The sequence below is a fragment of the Lissotriton vulgaris genome, chromosome 7 (genome assembly GCF_964263255.1).
Source record: "Lissotriton vulgaris chromosome 7, aLisVul1.2, whole genome shotgun sequence".
In the NCBI taxonomy this organism is placed as follows: Eukaryota; Metazoa; Chordata; class Amphibia; order Caudata; family Salamandridae; genus Lissotriton; species Lissotriton vulgaris.
Window position 1 is genome coordinate 223,931,238 of NC_141695.1, and position 16,708 is coordinate 223,947,945.

Below are 16,708 nucleotides of genomic sequence, written 5' to 3' on the forward strand. Positions count from 1 at the left end.
GGATGGGTTACCTTGTTAATGTTTGAATTTGTTTGCAATTGCTTTACTTTCCCGCAGATCTTCTCTATCTCCTCTAATAATACAGCCTTACTTGGGTCAAACATCCCTACATACCTGCTGAATCACTACAACATCCAAGTGCTGCACATCTGGACTCTTCACCACCTATTCTTCACGTCGTAATATGCAACTGGGGTCATACATACACATTTGCTCTTCTATTCCCATATCAGTATGACTGCTACAATTTGGTGCCTAACCTGGAATGTGAGGTGATTCAATAATAAGTGATAACACAGCACCAGGTAGACATATCCTTTCTTCAAGAATTACACCTCACATTCTCAATTGTCTCTGGCCTAAAAGCAGATTAGAGCACTGGAGCACTCTACTCCAATTATGCACACAGGGCTGTCATTCTTTTATGGAAGGGCATTACATGGCATTCCACCCACATTATAAATTACATTGACAGTTGGTTCATAATTGTAGCTGGCATCCTAAACCGACGCCCGGTGAAACTCATATCAGTTTATGGCCGAAACAAAGAAAGTCAAGATTTCTTCTCAACAGTATGGCACCTTATCACCAACATTGAGCCATATGCAAATATATGGAGGGGGAGATTTCAATGTCATACTAGACACTGCACTAGACCACTCTAGCATGTTGCAACAACTTCACCCTGGTGCAGGTAAACAATTGCACGCCATAATGATGGACAATTCCCTTGTAGACGCCTAGAGATACCATCAAGGGCGAGAAATGGAGGGTCCCGTTTAGACTACTGCGTCATCTCACACGATGCACTCACATGGATAACTGTGGTCTCCCACTTCTCCAGAACCTTATCAGACCATGCTCCAGTCCTTGTTGAATTTGCTTTTCCATTAACCGTACTAAGTGCATTTATGTGGCGGCTCCCGCATAGTTCTTTTCGTCGTTCCGGTTTTCACGCGGAGGTGCATGCAGCCTTTTTAGAGTTCTGTTATCCGATACATGGCCGGTAACAAGAGACACTCAACAGGGGTGCCTTCTATCACCTGTCCTATTCGCAATAGTTATTGAGCCTGAAAGGGCCAGGGCCATAAGTTAAAAATATATTCTAGAGTCACAATCCGATGGTTCTTTTTCGCAGCATGAAAGTGTACATGGGAGAAAATGTATTAAAAGATCAGTCAATTAGTCAATAATCCTTTTGGACACATAGTAATGACAGACCAATACGGTTAGTTGATTTATTATAAAGCCAAAAATTACAGAACATAAAGACACCTCAGGATGAGGGTATAGAAAATACATTGGAATTAGCAGGAAGCCACCAACTGCATATCCAGTTTAGACAATACAACAAAAGTAATGCAATTAGTTCAAGAAGTAGGATTCAAAAGAACAGAAAGCATGAGTCCAAGTTCATGCATCAAGGGTTGGTGAGTGAAAAGCATTACATCTATCCCTACACCGACACTAAAGTGACATCCTTACTTAAGCCTTCTCAGTCAGAAGGGTAGAAGGAGTCAGCATGTGGAGTCTTCCTAAGAATACTCTCCAAGATTAATTGGTTATGTAGCATAACGCTACAGAGACAGAGCTTGCTCTAAAATGCTCTCTCTCCCAAGGCAAAAGAGATGTGGGTGCTTTCCCTACTCCCAACAACACATTCTTCGTAGGTAACATTTCCAGAATCCATTGGGAGTCATGCCATCTGCTCTAGGTACGATCCAGAATGTGTTTTTCCACGGTACAGCGGTGTTCTTCCCTTGATACATTTTGTCCTTGGTTCCCATGCCTTCTCCTGTGTGAAGCACACAGTCTTCCTTTATCAACTCAAAGCACATGATTGTAACTTCTTCTCTCCTTGCCTTACTAGTAAAACAAAGACATTATTCCAGCTAACGAGTGCTTCTTTCACCTGCATCACAAAATGTAAGAAAGAACAAATTCCACAGTACGAGGAAAGCAACTGTTAGTTCTAAAGTGAGAGTTTCCAAGGAACTGCATTTCAAGCCTACAACATTCAGCTAACAATAGGAAAACATCATGTGAGCCTCACAGATTTACATGCAAAATAGGACTCTTCCAATAAATGTATTAACCTACATGTGGAACAGTACAATTAATAAATACCTTTAGCACATGAATAATTGTCAGTTGCACAACACAAGTTTTTCACGGTACTGTCTTCTAGTTACTTTCAGTTTCTATGTTGATTCTTCATGTTACTTTTCAATTTCCTAAAATACATCATGTTTCATTTTATCATGTTTCACAATTCGACACTATATATTAATATAACAAAGGATTATATGCGGATGCGATCTACAGGTGATAACAATGCACCCCTACTAATAAATGCGTTTTCTGCTACATTGAGCCCTGGGTGGCAAGATTGAGTCAACACCATGCGCACCGGGGTTTAAAAGTCAAGGTGCGCAATCCCATCATATCTATGTATGCAGAAAAGATTGTTCTATATATTCGCAACCCCAATCCAATCTCGATTCCATCATATGGGAAGTTATATGTTTTGGTGGATACTCTGATATATTCCTCAATTGGGTCAAAGCCACACTGTTTCCGTTAAGAGATACCACTACACCAGTGACATCAGAATTTTGATTGTAATGTGTGCGGTAGCCAGTACGCTATCTAGTAATCTGGCTGAGTAGAGACATTGAGGAACTATATAGGGTAAACTTTGGGAGGGCCATGACTTGGCTCGAAGAGAAAATTTGGTTGTGGAACAGACTCACACTTTTATTAACAGGACGTTTGGCAATTGTCAAGATGATAACACAACCCAAATTCCTTTATCTTTTCAGTAACATGCCCATCCCCCTCGCAGCATCTTGTTTCATGCGGTTATTCTCCAATCTCATATCACTCACTTAGGCTGGCAAGCAACCTTGCATAGCCTGGGAAATACTTACACTGCTCTTCTATCAAGAGGGCCTAGGCACACCTGACTTGCTCCTCTACGCAGAATGTGCCCAAGCTCACTATTTACATTACTGGCTTTATCTAATAAATATTCAGGCCCAGATGGAAGTGGAAGCAGATGCTGTTTCCACCTGGCCATTAAACACTGCACTTTACCAGCGCTATAAACCTCCACGAAAAATAGTTGACACAGTCGAGTGCTTGTGCTGGGTGTGGGAGGGCATGCGCTACCATGCCAAACTCACTGTTCTATATTCCCCAACCATCCTACTTGCTTGGAATACATTATACCCTGCCTCTTAAGCCAGTTGCATCAGAACATGAGCCCTTCAGAGGCACTTGCAGATGTATACCTTGATGGTCATTTTATTCCTCCTTTTGACCCCACTGTCGACTCCGGCATCACTGTGCTAGACACTACACTATATCGGCAACTGCAAGCCGAATGCAGAACACTCCACGCCACTGCTTCTGAACCACCACCGGATTTACATGCTCTTGAGCATATGCTTACCACACCCTCCCCCAATAAACTAATCACCAGACTTTACAATATTATACAAGACTCTGCTCCTATCCGTACACTTAATGCATGCACTATCTGGGAAAGTGATCTTGGTGTCCCAATAACAGAGGAACAATGGAAATACTGTTCAATCAATCAATCAATCAATCACAGCATTTGTATAGCGTGCTACTCACCCGGAGGGGTCTCAAGGCGCTTGGGGGAAGGGGTCCAGTATTGCTCGAACAGCCAGGTCTATTCTTGTCTCCTGAAGGCGAGGTGGTCCTGCGTCAGCCGGAGGTGGATGGGGAGGGAGTTCCATGTCTTGGCCGCCAGGTAGGAGAAGGATCTGCCTCCGACGGTGGCTCTTCGGATGCGTGGTACGGTTGCGAGGGCGAGGCTGGTGGACCGTAGCTGGCGGGTGGGCGTGTAGAAGGTCAGGTGGTCGTTGAGGTACTTGGGGCCCAGGTCGTGGAGAGACTTGTGTGCGTGGGTGAGGAGCCTGAACATGATCCTTTTGTCAACGGGGAGCCAGTGCAGGTCCCTCAGGTGGCCGGAGATGTGGCTGCGTCGGGGATGTCCAGAATGAGATGGGCGGATGCGTTCTGGATGCGTTGAAGTCTTTTCTGGAGCTTGGTTGTGGTTCCTGCGTAGAGGGTGTTTCCGTAGTCCAGTCAGCTGGTGACGAGGGCCTGGGTGACCGTCTTCCTGGTTTCGGTCGGGATCCATCGTAAGATCTTGCGAAGCTTGCGAAGGGTATGGAAGCATGATGAGGATACGGCGTTGACTTGTCTGGTCATCAAGAGGGAGGAGTCCAGGATGAAGCCCAGGTTGCGTGCATGGTCGGTTGGCTTGGGGGCGGTGCCCAGGGCTGGGGGCCACCAGGAGTCGTACCAGGCGGAGGGTGATGGTCCCATGATGAGGACTTCCATCTTGTCTGAGTTCAGTTTCAGGCGGCTGTTCTTCATCCACTCGCCGACGTCTTTCATCCCTTCGTGTAGGCTGGTTCTGGCGGAGTTGGGGTCTCTGGTGAGGGAGAGGATCAGCTGGGTGTCGTCGGCGTAGGAGATGATGTTGAGGTTGTGTTAGCGTGCGATGTCGGCTAGAGGTCTCATGTAGATGTTGAAGAGGGTGGGGCAGAGTGATGATCCTTGCGGGACTCCACAGATGACTTCGGTGGCCTCGGATCGAAACGAGGGGAGGCGGACTCTCTGTGTTCTTCCGGCGAGGAATAAGATGATCCACTTCAGTGCCTTCTCTTGGATGCCGGCGTTGTCGAGGCGTTAGACTAGGGTGCGGTGGCAGACAGTGTCGAATGCTGCGGAGAGGTCCAGGAGGATGAGTGCCGCTGTTTTCCCGTTGTCGAGCAGGGCTCGGATGTCATCGGTGGCTGCGATGAGGGCGGTCTTGGTGCTGTGATTGGCTCTGAAGCCGGACTGCGAGGGGTCGAGGGATCCGTTAGACTCGAGGAAGGCGGCAAGCTGTTTGTTGATGATCTTCTCAATGACTTTGGCGGGAAAAGGAAGGAGCGAGATGGGTCGGAAGTTTTTGAGGTGAGTGGGGTCCGCTGTTGGTTTCTTCAGTAGGGCGCTGAGCTCGGCATGCTTCCAGCTCTCCGGGAAGGTGGCGGTATTGAAGGAGGTGTTGATGATGTCCCGGAGTTGGGGTGCGATGGTGGAGTCGGCCTTGTTGAAGATGTGGTGGGGGCAGGGGTCCGTTGGAGAGCCGGAGTGGATGGTGTTCATCGTGCGGGCTGTGTCTTCGGTGGTCACCGTGGTCCAGGTGCGAAGGGTGGCAGTAGGGTTTGTTGGATCGGTGGTTGGGTGCGTGGATGGTGCACCGAAACTGTTGTGGATGTCGGCAATATTGCGGTGGAAGAACGAGACGAGGGAGTCGCAGAGATCTTGTGAAGGGGTGATGTCGTTGTTGCCGGTGCTAGGGTTGGAGAACTCCTTGACGATGCTGAAGAGTTCCTTGCTGTCGTGGGCGTTGTTGTCCTGTCGCTCCTTCAATGATTTCTTCTTGGTGGTGCGGATGAGCTGGTGGTGCTTGCGGGTGGTGTGTTTGAGGGCGGTCATGTTGTCAGTGGTCCGGTCGTGGAGCCAGGCTTTCTCGAGGGTGCGGCAGGTCTTCTTGGAGTCCTTGAGTTCGTCGGTGAACCAGGGGGCTTTGTTGCTTCTGGGTCTGCTGGGAGGGTTCTTCAATGGTGCGAGGTCATCGGCGCAGGCGGTCAGCCACTGCGTGAAGTTGCGGGCTGCTACGTTGGCGTCCGATGTGCTGGCGGGTGAGTTCTGGCTGAGGAAGGTGGTGAGCTGGTCGGTGGTGATCTTGCTCCAGCTCCTGTGAGGAACCTGTTGCGGGTGGTGGTGGGTTGTGGTTTTTCGAACTCTGAAGTGGACGCAGCTGTGGTCGGTCCAGTGGAGTTTGGTGGAGTGGCTGAAGCTGAAATGCTTGCTGGATGAGAAGACGGGATCAAGCGTGTGGCCGGCGTAGTGGGTGGGGGTGTTGACCAGTTGCTTGAGGCCGAGGTTGGCGAGGTTGTCCAGCAGAGTGGCGGTGTTGCGGTCCTTGTTGATCTCCAGGTGGAAGTTGAGGTCCCCTAGGAGGATGTAGTCGGCGGAGGGGAGGGCGTGTGGGCTGATGAAGTCCGTGATGTCTTCGCTGAATTCCGTGTGTGGTCCCGGGGATCGGTAGATGAGGGTGCCTCTGAGGGTCGTCTTTGGGTCGATGTGAATCTGGAAGTGGAGGTGTTCGGCGGTGGCGAGGGTGTCGTCGGCGTCGGTCGTGATGCGGATGGTGTTCTTGTGGATGATGGCGATGCCTCCTCCGGTCTGGTTGATGCGGTCCCTCCTGATGATCTTGTATCCATCCGGGATGGGGATGGCGATGTCTGGGGCTGAGTAGGCGTTCATCCATGTTTCAGTGAGGAAGGCGATGTCTGGTGATGTTGTGTTGAGGAGGTTCCAGAGTTCTACGGCGTGTCTGTGGACGGAGCGGGTGTAGAGCAGGATGCACTTGAGGTCGTTGCTGGAGTTTGGCTTGGCGGGCGTGGTGCAGGTTCGGAGGCAGGAGAACTTGCAGGTTGTGCAGGTGAAGGGTCCATGAGTGCGTCTTGGGGTGGCTCGGCAGCAGATGGGGTTTCGGCAGGCATTGAGTGCGTTGAGGGCCGCGGCGTGGTAGGTCTGTCGGGTCGACTTGCATCGCTGGGGACGAGGGGTCCTGGCACTGGGCGCGGTCCAGGCGCGGACCCGCTGCGCGTACGCGCGGTCGCCATTTATGGCTAAGAGGGAGGGAGGAGCAGCTGGGAGGCGGGAGCGGGGAGGGCACAAAACGAAAAGGGGGCGTGTCCGCTTGGATGGCGGCGGGAAGCGGGGAGCGGGGCTGGCACAGGGGGACTAAATAACAGGCAACAATGCAATAACGTGCAGGGGACAGCAGATAACAATCAAAGGCAAAACAACAGTTAGGAAACGAAGATTAAATCACATACACGCAAAGTGCGGCGGAGGGACAGGGAACAGTCGGGCAGGCACAACGAGGCTACGGGCAGCAGCGAGGCGAGGGGCACACACACAGCTGGTGGCCGTGCGGCACGGGGGTGTCCTGAGAACAGGTCACACTCACCCGCGCCGCGCGGTGGCCATTTATGGCCAAGTGGGAGGGACATAAATGTCTGCCCTCTCCCCTATCTACAGCTTGCAGCTCATTCATTTTAAATTCCTACACCAGGTATACCTCACCCAAGCACAACTAAAACAAATGAGGTTGGCACCAGATGCACACAGTAAGATATGTATGGCCCCACCTGCCAGGTTCATAAGTTCAAGTTCAAGTTCAGGGATTTATATAGCGCACTACTCACCCAGAGGGTCTCAAGACGCTTGGGGAGGGGGGGGGGGGGGGGGTTCATTATTTGTCGAATAGCCAGGTTTTAAGTTCTTTTCTGAAGGAGATGTGGTTTTGTGTAAGGAGGAGGTGAGTGGGGAGTGAGTTCCAGGTCTTGGCCGCCAGGAAGGAGAAGGATCTACCACCCATGGTGGATTTTTGGATGCGCGGGACTGCGGCGAGGGCTTGATTGGGGGATCTTAGTTGGCGGGTGGGTGTGTAGAAGGACAGTCGAGTGTTGAGGCATTCGGGTCCTAGTTTGTAGAGGGCCTTGTGTGCGTGGGTGAGGAGACAGAACGTAATTCTCTTGTTGACGGGAAGCCAGTGGAGGTCTTTTAGGTGTCCGGTAATGTGATCTTGGCGAGGGATGTCCAAAATGAGTCTCGCTGATGCATTTTGGATGCGTTGGAGTTTTTTCTGTAATTTGGCTGTGATTCCGGCGTATAGTGTGTTACCATAGTCCAGTCGACTAGTGACCAGTGCGTGGGTGACATTCTTTCTTGCCTCGGGGGGGATCCAGCTGAAGATTTTTTTGAGAATACGAAGTACGTTGAAGCAGGAGGATGACACTGCATTGACTTGTCTGAACATCGAGAGTGAGGAGTCTAGGATGAAGCCAAGGTTACGTGCGTGGTCTGTGGGTATGGGTGCTGTGCCCAGAGCCGAAGGCCACCAAGAATCGTCCCAGGCAGAGGGGGAAGATCCTAGGATGAGCACCTCCGTTTTGTCTGAGTTGAGTTTTAGGCGGCTGTGTTTCATCCATTCGGCTACTTCTTTCATGCCTTCGTGAAGATTGGTTTTGGCGGTGTTAGGGTCTTTTGTGAGGGAAAGGATTAACTGGGTGTCGTCGGCGTAGGAGATGATGTTAAGGTTGTGTTGGCGCGCGATGGATGCGAGTGGGCTCATGTAGACGTTGAAGAGGGTGGGGCTGAGTGATGATCCCTGTGGTACGGCAGCTCCTAGTCTCTGTGGGTGGGAGGGTCAGCTGGGAGGCGGGAGCGAGGTGGAGGGAGGGTCTTGGACGGGCCAACAAACAAAACAAAATGGCAGTAACAATAACAAATACTGCGAAGGGTAAAGGAACTATTTTGGCAATGGAGCGCTATGTGACAAATGAATTTCAAGGCAGCAGTGGAAATACACTTGCCATGGACCTGTCCTCTAATTGGGAAATACTGGCAGGCCATACTTCATGCTCTTGAACAGACTCGGAGCCTCCCAGTACCACACATACCATTAGTATGCCTCTTGGACTACGTGCAAGACCTTCTGCCAGAATCCCGCTAATTGGCAGAAATGCTACTTCTGTTGTCAAAACGCTGAGTAGCTATGCACTGGGGGTGAAAGCCAGCTCTCAAACTTGAGTCCTGGCTACACGACGCGATCTACTGTCAAGAACAGCTGGGTTATTACTGGGAGAAAATGCCCCCACCATCAAAGCCCAAGGACATTGGGAAACTTCCTTACGGCCCTGCTCCTAAACAAATAAACACAGCACACTCATTTGCAGTGCAGTCAGATCCCTAACCCGGATTAACAGAACCTACATCTATGCACCTATGTTGCACTAGATGTGTCACCGCGTTTCAGCCACGGACATGCCATTGGCTCTAACTATTTCCTCATTTAATGCAACTTGGCCCGTCAAAGGGTGACAAATGCCCATGTTTTCAGCTCCTTGTACTAGCTGTTCGACTCTACTGTTCCTTTATTTCACCATATGTGTAATATGGGATGCCCAACTATGATATTTTCTTTAGATCTGCTTTCTCCCCTTCTCTTTCTCTTTATTTTCTTCTCCCTTTTTTCTTTTTGCTTCTCTCATCCGTCTCTCTAAGGCTATGCTGCCGCCTTTCTTCTATTCTCCAACTTTGCTTTTCTCTTTCACTTGGGAGGACGCACAAACACATATGATATTATTGTTTGCAGTACCTTTATATCCCGTTTTTGCTTGTATTCTTGCTTTAAATGCTAATATTATTTATTTTAAACTATATCACATTTTCTCAACACAACTATTCCTTATCCATACTAACACCCTTGGCCTTTCTGATGTATTTATTGACCCTACTCTTATCACACACCAAGCACACAACTGGTTCTTTGGTCCCTCTGAATGAGTATTCTCACCCTCCTGGTATATATCACTATCTACGATCCCTCTTTTTGTTGGAACCCTCCTCTCCTTCTTACTTTCTACACCACCTCTCCAGGAGACATCATGTCATCCTTTGTTTTTCTTTGATGTCCATGCCAATAATAGACAATGCATCTCCTACTTTCCACCTCCATTACCTGGCCCCATGTACAATCACCTAACAGCCATATGTTCCTCGCTGGCCATTAATCCCTTAATGCTCAATTTATCGAAGACTGAGATCATTTATTTTCCGGCCAAATAAGCACATGCAAATCTATCTTTGTACTATTTCTCACTGACACTCTCACCGCAAATCAACTGCTAGAAACATTGGGGTCTCATTTATGAGAAATGACGCAACGCCGCATGAAAGCAGCGATGCGTCACTTCTCAGTGCGCACTCCTTGCGACATTCCTAATGCGTCATATTTAATGTATGACATATCATGTCGCAAGGAGTTAGATACATCAGTATTTCTGACGTATCTGTAAGCGCAAAAGTGACGCATTGCTGGAGTGTGTCACAAAAGTGACGCACCGGCGGCATATCATAAATGAGGCCCATTGGTGTTTACTTCAATCCAACGATGAGTCCCAAACCTTCCGTAACTAGCTAAACAGTCATGGCGGCCGAATATGTAACATTTGCAAATTGTGCATGAACATCTCTTTCTACATGACCAAAACACTACTCTCAGTATTTGTCCTCAGCAAATTAGATTATGACAATAGTCTACTTTTTAGTATCCATTTATACTTTGCCTGCCATTTGCACAAGGTTATGGAAATCACCATTAGGACTATATTTGAACTCCTGAGTCATCCCATCCTCTCTACATCAGCACCCATTTGTCAGTAAATAATTATGCAGTATGCAATCTATGAATTTGTATTTAAAGCTAATAAATGCTTTATCCATGAACACCTACCACAAATGAGCAACAGACAAGTCCCCCCCTGGATCCCTGTAAACATCACTTAACAATCCTCAACCATATTGTGACTCCCAAACCTCAATGTGCATCCGTATGGCTCAGTTCATTCCACCTACTCATTCCTCGGCACTGGAACCAGCCCCATCTCTTAAATTGTCTTCATTACTTACTGACTCAAACTAAAGCGTTATGTTATGTTATGTTATGTTATGTTAAAATGGGACTTTTATAGCGCAACGGCTACTCCAAGGGAGTGTCCCGGCGCTTTGAGCTCCAATCACAGAGGAGAGCAAGAAACATAACAGTAACAGAAAGGGGCCTAAAAAGAAAGAAATTATCCAGCAAACAACCAGGTCTTCAGGTCTTTCCTGAAAACAAGCAGGTTTGAGGTGTTTCGTAGGGACAGCGGTAGCGAGTTCCATAGCTGGGGGGCGAGGAAACTAAAAGATCGGCCGCCTAGCCGAGCCTTTTTAATACGTGGTACCCGCGCCAAAGCCAAGGCTTCTGACCTGAGGGATCGTGCAGGTCGATAGAAGTCCAGCCTTCTCTGAAGATATTTGGCACCATTGCCATGTAAGGCCTTATGGGCAAGAGTCATGGCCTTAAACAGTATCCTCTTCCGCACCGGAAGCCAGTGGAGGGATGCAAGAAGGCTAGAGGCGCTGGTGCGACGATGAAGGCCAAAGATGGCCCGCGCAGCGGCGTTCTGGGTAATCTGCAGACGCTGGAGGAGATATTCAGGCAAGCCAAGATATAAAACATTGGCGTAGTCCAATCTGGACCCTATAAGGGCCTGAACAGTGATCCTCCGATGTTGCTCCGATAGAAGGGGAAAGAACTTACGCAACATTCTAAGTAACCCAAAACATGTTCCCGTGAGAGTGGAGACCTGGGATTTGAGCGAGAGCTCATTGTCGATTTTAATTCCCAGGTTTTTCGCCCACATAGAAGACTGTGTGGGAGGGAACATGTCAACCGGCCACCATCCTCGCCAGTCTGGTTCTGATGGACATCCGAAGAATAGTATTTCGGACTTGTCCGAGTTGCATTTAAGACTGTTTTGTGAAAACCAGCTAAAAACAGCCCCAAGGCACTCGCGAATCCCTTCACCATCAAACTCTTCACCCTTGCGACAGGTGAAGAGGAGCTGAGTGTCGTCAGCATAGGAGACGATCCGGGCCCCATAGGACTCCGCTAATGTCGCCAAAGGGGTCATCAGGATGTTAAAAAGAGTGGGGCTCAAAATCGAGCCCTGAGGCACTCCAACTCCCAATGGCGGCATCTCGGCGGATCCGGGTGGGACCCAGACCGTCTGGCGGCGGTTGGCCAGAAAGGAAGAAAACCAGTTGAGCACCGTCCCCCCTAGCCCGATGTCACGGAGCCTGGTGAGGAGATCCCCATGGGGGACGGTGTCGAACGCCGCCGACAGATCTAGCATTACTAACAACACCCTGCCTCCCATGTCCAGCACCTCTTTTACGATCTCCGAGACTTCCAGAAGCGCCGTCTCGGTGCTTAAGTTGGAGCGGAATCCCGATTGGGATTCATGGAGTAGATCATTAGACTCCAGAAAGTTGGAAAGTGCGCTGTGCACGTGTTTCTCCAAGATCTTGGTGAGTGCTGGAAGGAGCGAGATTGGCCTGTAGTTGGAAGGCACCTCTGGGTCAAGATTGGGCTTCTTAATCAGAGGGATGACCATAGCTTGCTTCCAAGTCTGAGGCAAAAAGCCCTCGCTCAGGGAGAGATTAAGAATGGGGTTGGCAATAGGGTTAATGACATCTGCCATTTTTGCCAGGAATTTTGCCGGGCACGGGTCTAGAGGTGAGCCCGACTTGAGGTTCCTCATCAAGGCTAAAGATGTAGCAACCGTGAGAGGAGGAAAGTCAAGCAGAACTGGGCCTGAAGGGGACAGAGACGTTGTCTCGATCGGCATTACAGACACATCCTCTGGGGCTCTCAGTGGAAAGGAAACCTGGATTTGCCTGATTTTGGAAGTAAAGAAATTGGCAATAGTGTTAGCCCAGGTCTCTGCAGGAGCATCCTGGGTAGAGATGGACCGAGGGCTAGTGAATTCGCGCACGATGGAAAAAATCTCCTTACAGGAGTTAGCAGCATCATCAATCCTTTTGGCAAGATAACGTTTCTTGCTCTGAAGGACAAGTTCGTGGTATGACTTTAGCGTAGTTTTATACTGTTGTTTAGCCTCAAGTTCATACTGGACTCTCCAGGCCCGCTCCATCACTTTACATTGCCTACGGGCATTGGCTAGTTCCTCCGTGAACCAGGGGGCAGAAACCCGCCGGGCTGCGGACCTGGGTGACTGTAAGGGAGCGAACTCATTTAATCTGGCAAGAAGCCAAGATTGCAGGTTCTCCAGATCTTTCTCCAGGTCACCAGTACAGGCCACAGGGTGATCAATCAGAGCATGTGTGAGCATATCTGCGGTCACCCGATGAAGTGCCCTGTAGCTGCTGCCCTGCTGTCTTGTAGCACTGGCAGGCGAGGCCAAGGTGGAAGGTATTTCAAAATGGGCCAGGAAGTGGTCAGACCAGACGATTGGTGAAAGTGTTACATTCGTGACAGGTGTGGTGGAAAAGACCTGATCGAGTGTATGGCCTTTATCGTGGGTCGGGCCAGAAAGATACGGAGAGAGACCAAGAGTGGAGGCAATCTCCAACAGTTTGATGGCATTTTGGTCATTATAATCGTCCATATGGAAGTTAAAATCTCCCACGAGTATGCATTGCTCCGATCTCAGAACAAGGACCGACATGACCTGTTGAAGATCGTCGAGAAAAGAGCCCACAAGGCCAGGAGCTCTGTAGACAATCAGGCCCTTCAGTGCTTGTTGCGGTGATAAAGAAATGGTGAAAGCTAAAGAGTCAGCCCCTTCGATGGTGTGAGTATGCATAACCGTGCACGGGAAGGTGTTCTTAACAACTAGAGCAACTCCTCCACCTCTGCCCTTGTCCCTATCCTGCCGATAGATGGTATAATCAGTGGGAATGGCAGCCACAATGTCCGGATGTGAGGAATCATTGGTCCATGTCTCCGTGAGCATCAGACAGGTGGGACTAGTAGTTGATAAGAGATCAAAGATCTCTTGAGTGTGGCGATGCAGCGACCTCGTGTTAAGGAGTAGGCAGTGATGTTTAAAGCCACTCTCCTTAACAGGATCAGGGGAAGGGAGGGAGCGGGCAGGGTGCCAACGACAGACAGGGCACTTATGCTTACCCCTATGTCGGCCTGGAAAGACTGACAGACACGACACATTGCAATTGCGCAGCGAAAGAAGCTCCTGAGCGGTGTAAGAGAGCATAGTGGCCAGAAGTACCTGCCACGCCAAACGCCTCCGGGACGCTGACGGGCGCAGGCGGGCAGGACTCTGGCACGACTCCGGCGCAGATCCGGCGCGGCCGCTGAACGCGTCCGCTGCGCGGAGGAGAGGGTGAGCTTTTTGTAGCGCTGCTAGAGCGCGAGGGTGAGTAGTCCTACCCCCAAGATGGCGGCCAAAATGAGATCCCAGCCCTCGGCGTCAATGCTCAGCCGAGGGCGGTCTCAGAGTCCCAGGCAAGGGAGGGGGGGGAAGCAAAGCGCTTACAAGCGCTGGGAGATTAAATGAAAAGCAGCGCTGTGCTCCTACACGCTTTTAACACAAGCGCGAGCACGAGCTGCAAAGGCACACAATGAAATGCAATATTAAAATTACACGAGTGAAATCTCACAGGCAAAAGAAAAGTAAGGAGACCTCCCGGCTTCCGCCTCAGGAGGGGAGAGGAATGATGGTAGCAGATGTTAATCACCGGCTAGGAAGTCCGGTTCCCTTTTGTAGCGCTGCTAGAGCGCGAGGGTGAGCAGTCCTACCCCCAAGATGGCGGCCAAAATGAGATCCCAGCCCTCGGCGTCAATGCTCAGCCGAGGGCGGTCTCAGAGTCCCAGGCAAGGGAGGGGGGGGAAGCGAAGCGCTTACAAGCGCTGGGAGATTAAATGAAAAGCAGCGCTGTGCTCCTACACGCTTTTAACACAAGCGCGAGCACGAGCTGCAAAGGCACACAATGAAATGCAATATTAAAATTACACGAGTGAAATCTCACAGGCAAAAGAAAAGTAAGGAGACCTCCCGGCTTCCGCCTCAGGAGGGGAGAGGAATGATGGTAGCAGATGTTAATCTGCGTAACCTTTATTATTCTCTAATCTCTACCCTTGGCCACTTTCAGTCTTTTTGTGCACTTACCCCGTAATGTAAATATGTATATATCTTAAATGTTTTCTGAGAGTGTGTATTGACCCACATTCACAGTGTGACTGTATTATAGTTGTATTTTCCATCAAGTTTTATTAGGCATTATTATTTATTTAAAAAAAATAAAATAGTTTTTGTAACAATATTACAAAAAAACATAGTTTGTACAGCGAGTTCCAAGGGGAGAACTTATAATATGTTATGATGCAATAACTTTTAATACTACCTGGGAGTATTGTTTCTCAAAAGCAGCAAACAATGAATGTCAATTAGAATATTGTATGCCTGATAGAAACACTAGGTCGATCACAGACAAATATGTGTGCCACACCCCTCAAGGAATGCCAGATACAGTATGCCACTCTCCCAGCGAAAACCAAATGTCATGTCTTAAATGCCAGCTCTGCCAGAAGTGATTGATGAGATCTCTGTTGGAGGTTGTGAATGAGGAACAATCATGCACATGGAAGCATCAGAAAGAAAAAGGCATCAACATGGAAAATAGAAATGTTATGATTTGTCAAACTGTACATAGGATGACCAGATGTCCCCAAGACCAGTTCTGTGCCTTCCGGCCCCTATCTTAAGAGTTTGGTCATGGTTCACATAGTGATTTCAGGTTGTAGCATTACATCTCAGCATCAATCCTAAAGATGGCAGTTACAATTCTGGGTGTTTTCTTGTCTTGCAGGTGAATGGAGTGACACGTCACCTCCCATGGAGGCTGTCTGGAGGACTCCTCCAGGTCTTTCAGCAAGGTATCAACATCATTCTGCAGGCAGATTTTGGCCTGGTAGTAAGTTATGACTTGATCTACCATGTCAAGGTGACGGTCCCAGGGAACTACAGGAAGCAAATGTGCGGCTTGTGTGGCAACTACAACGGTAATAAGGCGGATGAGTTCCTGCTCCCCAGCAACACGCTGACCCCTGATGCCACGATCTTTGGCTCTGCATGGCAGGTCCAAATGCCCGACGTCTCCTGTGATAATGGCTGTGGGGGCGCTGGCAATGACTGCCCTGTCTGTGATCCAAATAGTAAAGAACTCTTCAAACAGCCAAGCTTCTGCGGCATCTTGGTGGCCACTGGTGGTCCCTTCACAGATTGCTACCCAGTGGTCAGCCCCTCTGTTTACTTTAGCAATTGTGTCTTTGATCTCTGCCAGGGAGGTGGAGACAACAGCATCTTATGCTTCAGTGTTCAGAGCTATGCGTCGGCGTGCCAGGCTGCGGGGGTCACAATCAAACCCTGGAGGTCTAACACCTTCTGCCGTAAGTAACAGAGGGCTAACCTGAATGAATGAGTTATTCTTGAACCGTACACCCACATTTAATTGTAACACTGTCACAAAAAGTGAGATCACAAACAGATCTACTGAATAACTAAGTCAAGAAATTGGATAGATGAAAAATAATTGCTCCTCATGGTAGAAGCATGAGTTTTTAAACATATGTACACAGGTATGTCACTTATAGATGCAAACATAAGGTCATATCAAGGACACTGTTCAAAAGTGGGGTTTAAAAAGACGTTGCAAGATGGGGGAGGGCACGTGCAGGAAGATCTCAGGGCGGGGATGCAGGTAGGGTACAATTAGCAAATGTAGGAATGATTCGTTGTTGAGCAGAAATAGAGGAGTTAATGGATGTTACTATGGAGACAGAGGGTAAGATTTTAGAATCGAGAAGTCAGGGCAGCACAGGAAACGTAACGGATGGCGGGGGGGGGGGGGGGGGGAGCGAGTGGAAAGGAGGAGACTGCCAAGTTGTGAAGACAATCTCTGGTGGGTTCAGCCGACATGTGGAACACTGTAAAATGGTGACGGATACATGCCCTATGGAAATGGCATTGGAAGGGGAAGCAAGAAGGGTTAGGGCGGTGTAGGTTGGTTCAGAAACTGAGATGGGAGCTTAAGAGATGTCACTCACCATCAGTGACTGTAGAAGGAATAGCTGGAATAATGACACACAGGTTAGAAAATTGGAATGTTGAATGAATAGATGTGGCCTCTGAGAGCTAGAAGGATGAAGGAAGTGTGTGGCATGTTAGATACGGTTGAG

General features: G+C 49.1%; 1 protein-coding gene across 1 annotated transcript in view; it reads left to right on the forward strand.

Annotated features, from left to right (window-relative positions):
- Positions 1-16,708, forward strand: part of LOC147701260 (IgGFc-binding protein-like) — a 464,605-nt gene that overhangs the window by 209,219 nt on the left and 238,678 nt on the right. The window contains exon 7 of the mRNA XM_086929326.1: positions 15,340-15,919. Coding sequence (XP_086785452.1) covers positions 15,340-15,919 — 580 coding nt within the window. The remainder of the gene's footprint in view (positions 1-15,339; positions 15,920-16,708) is intronic.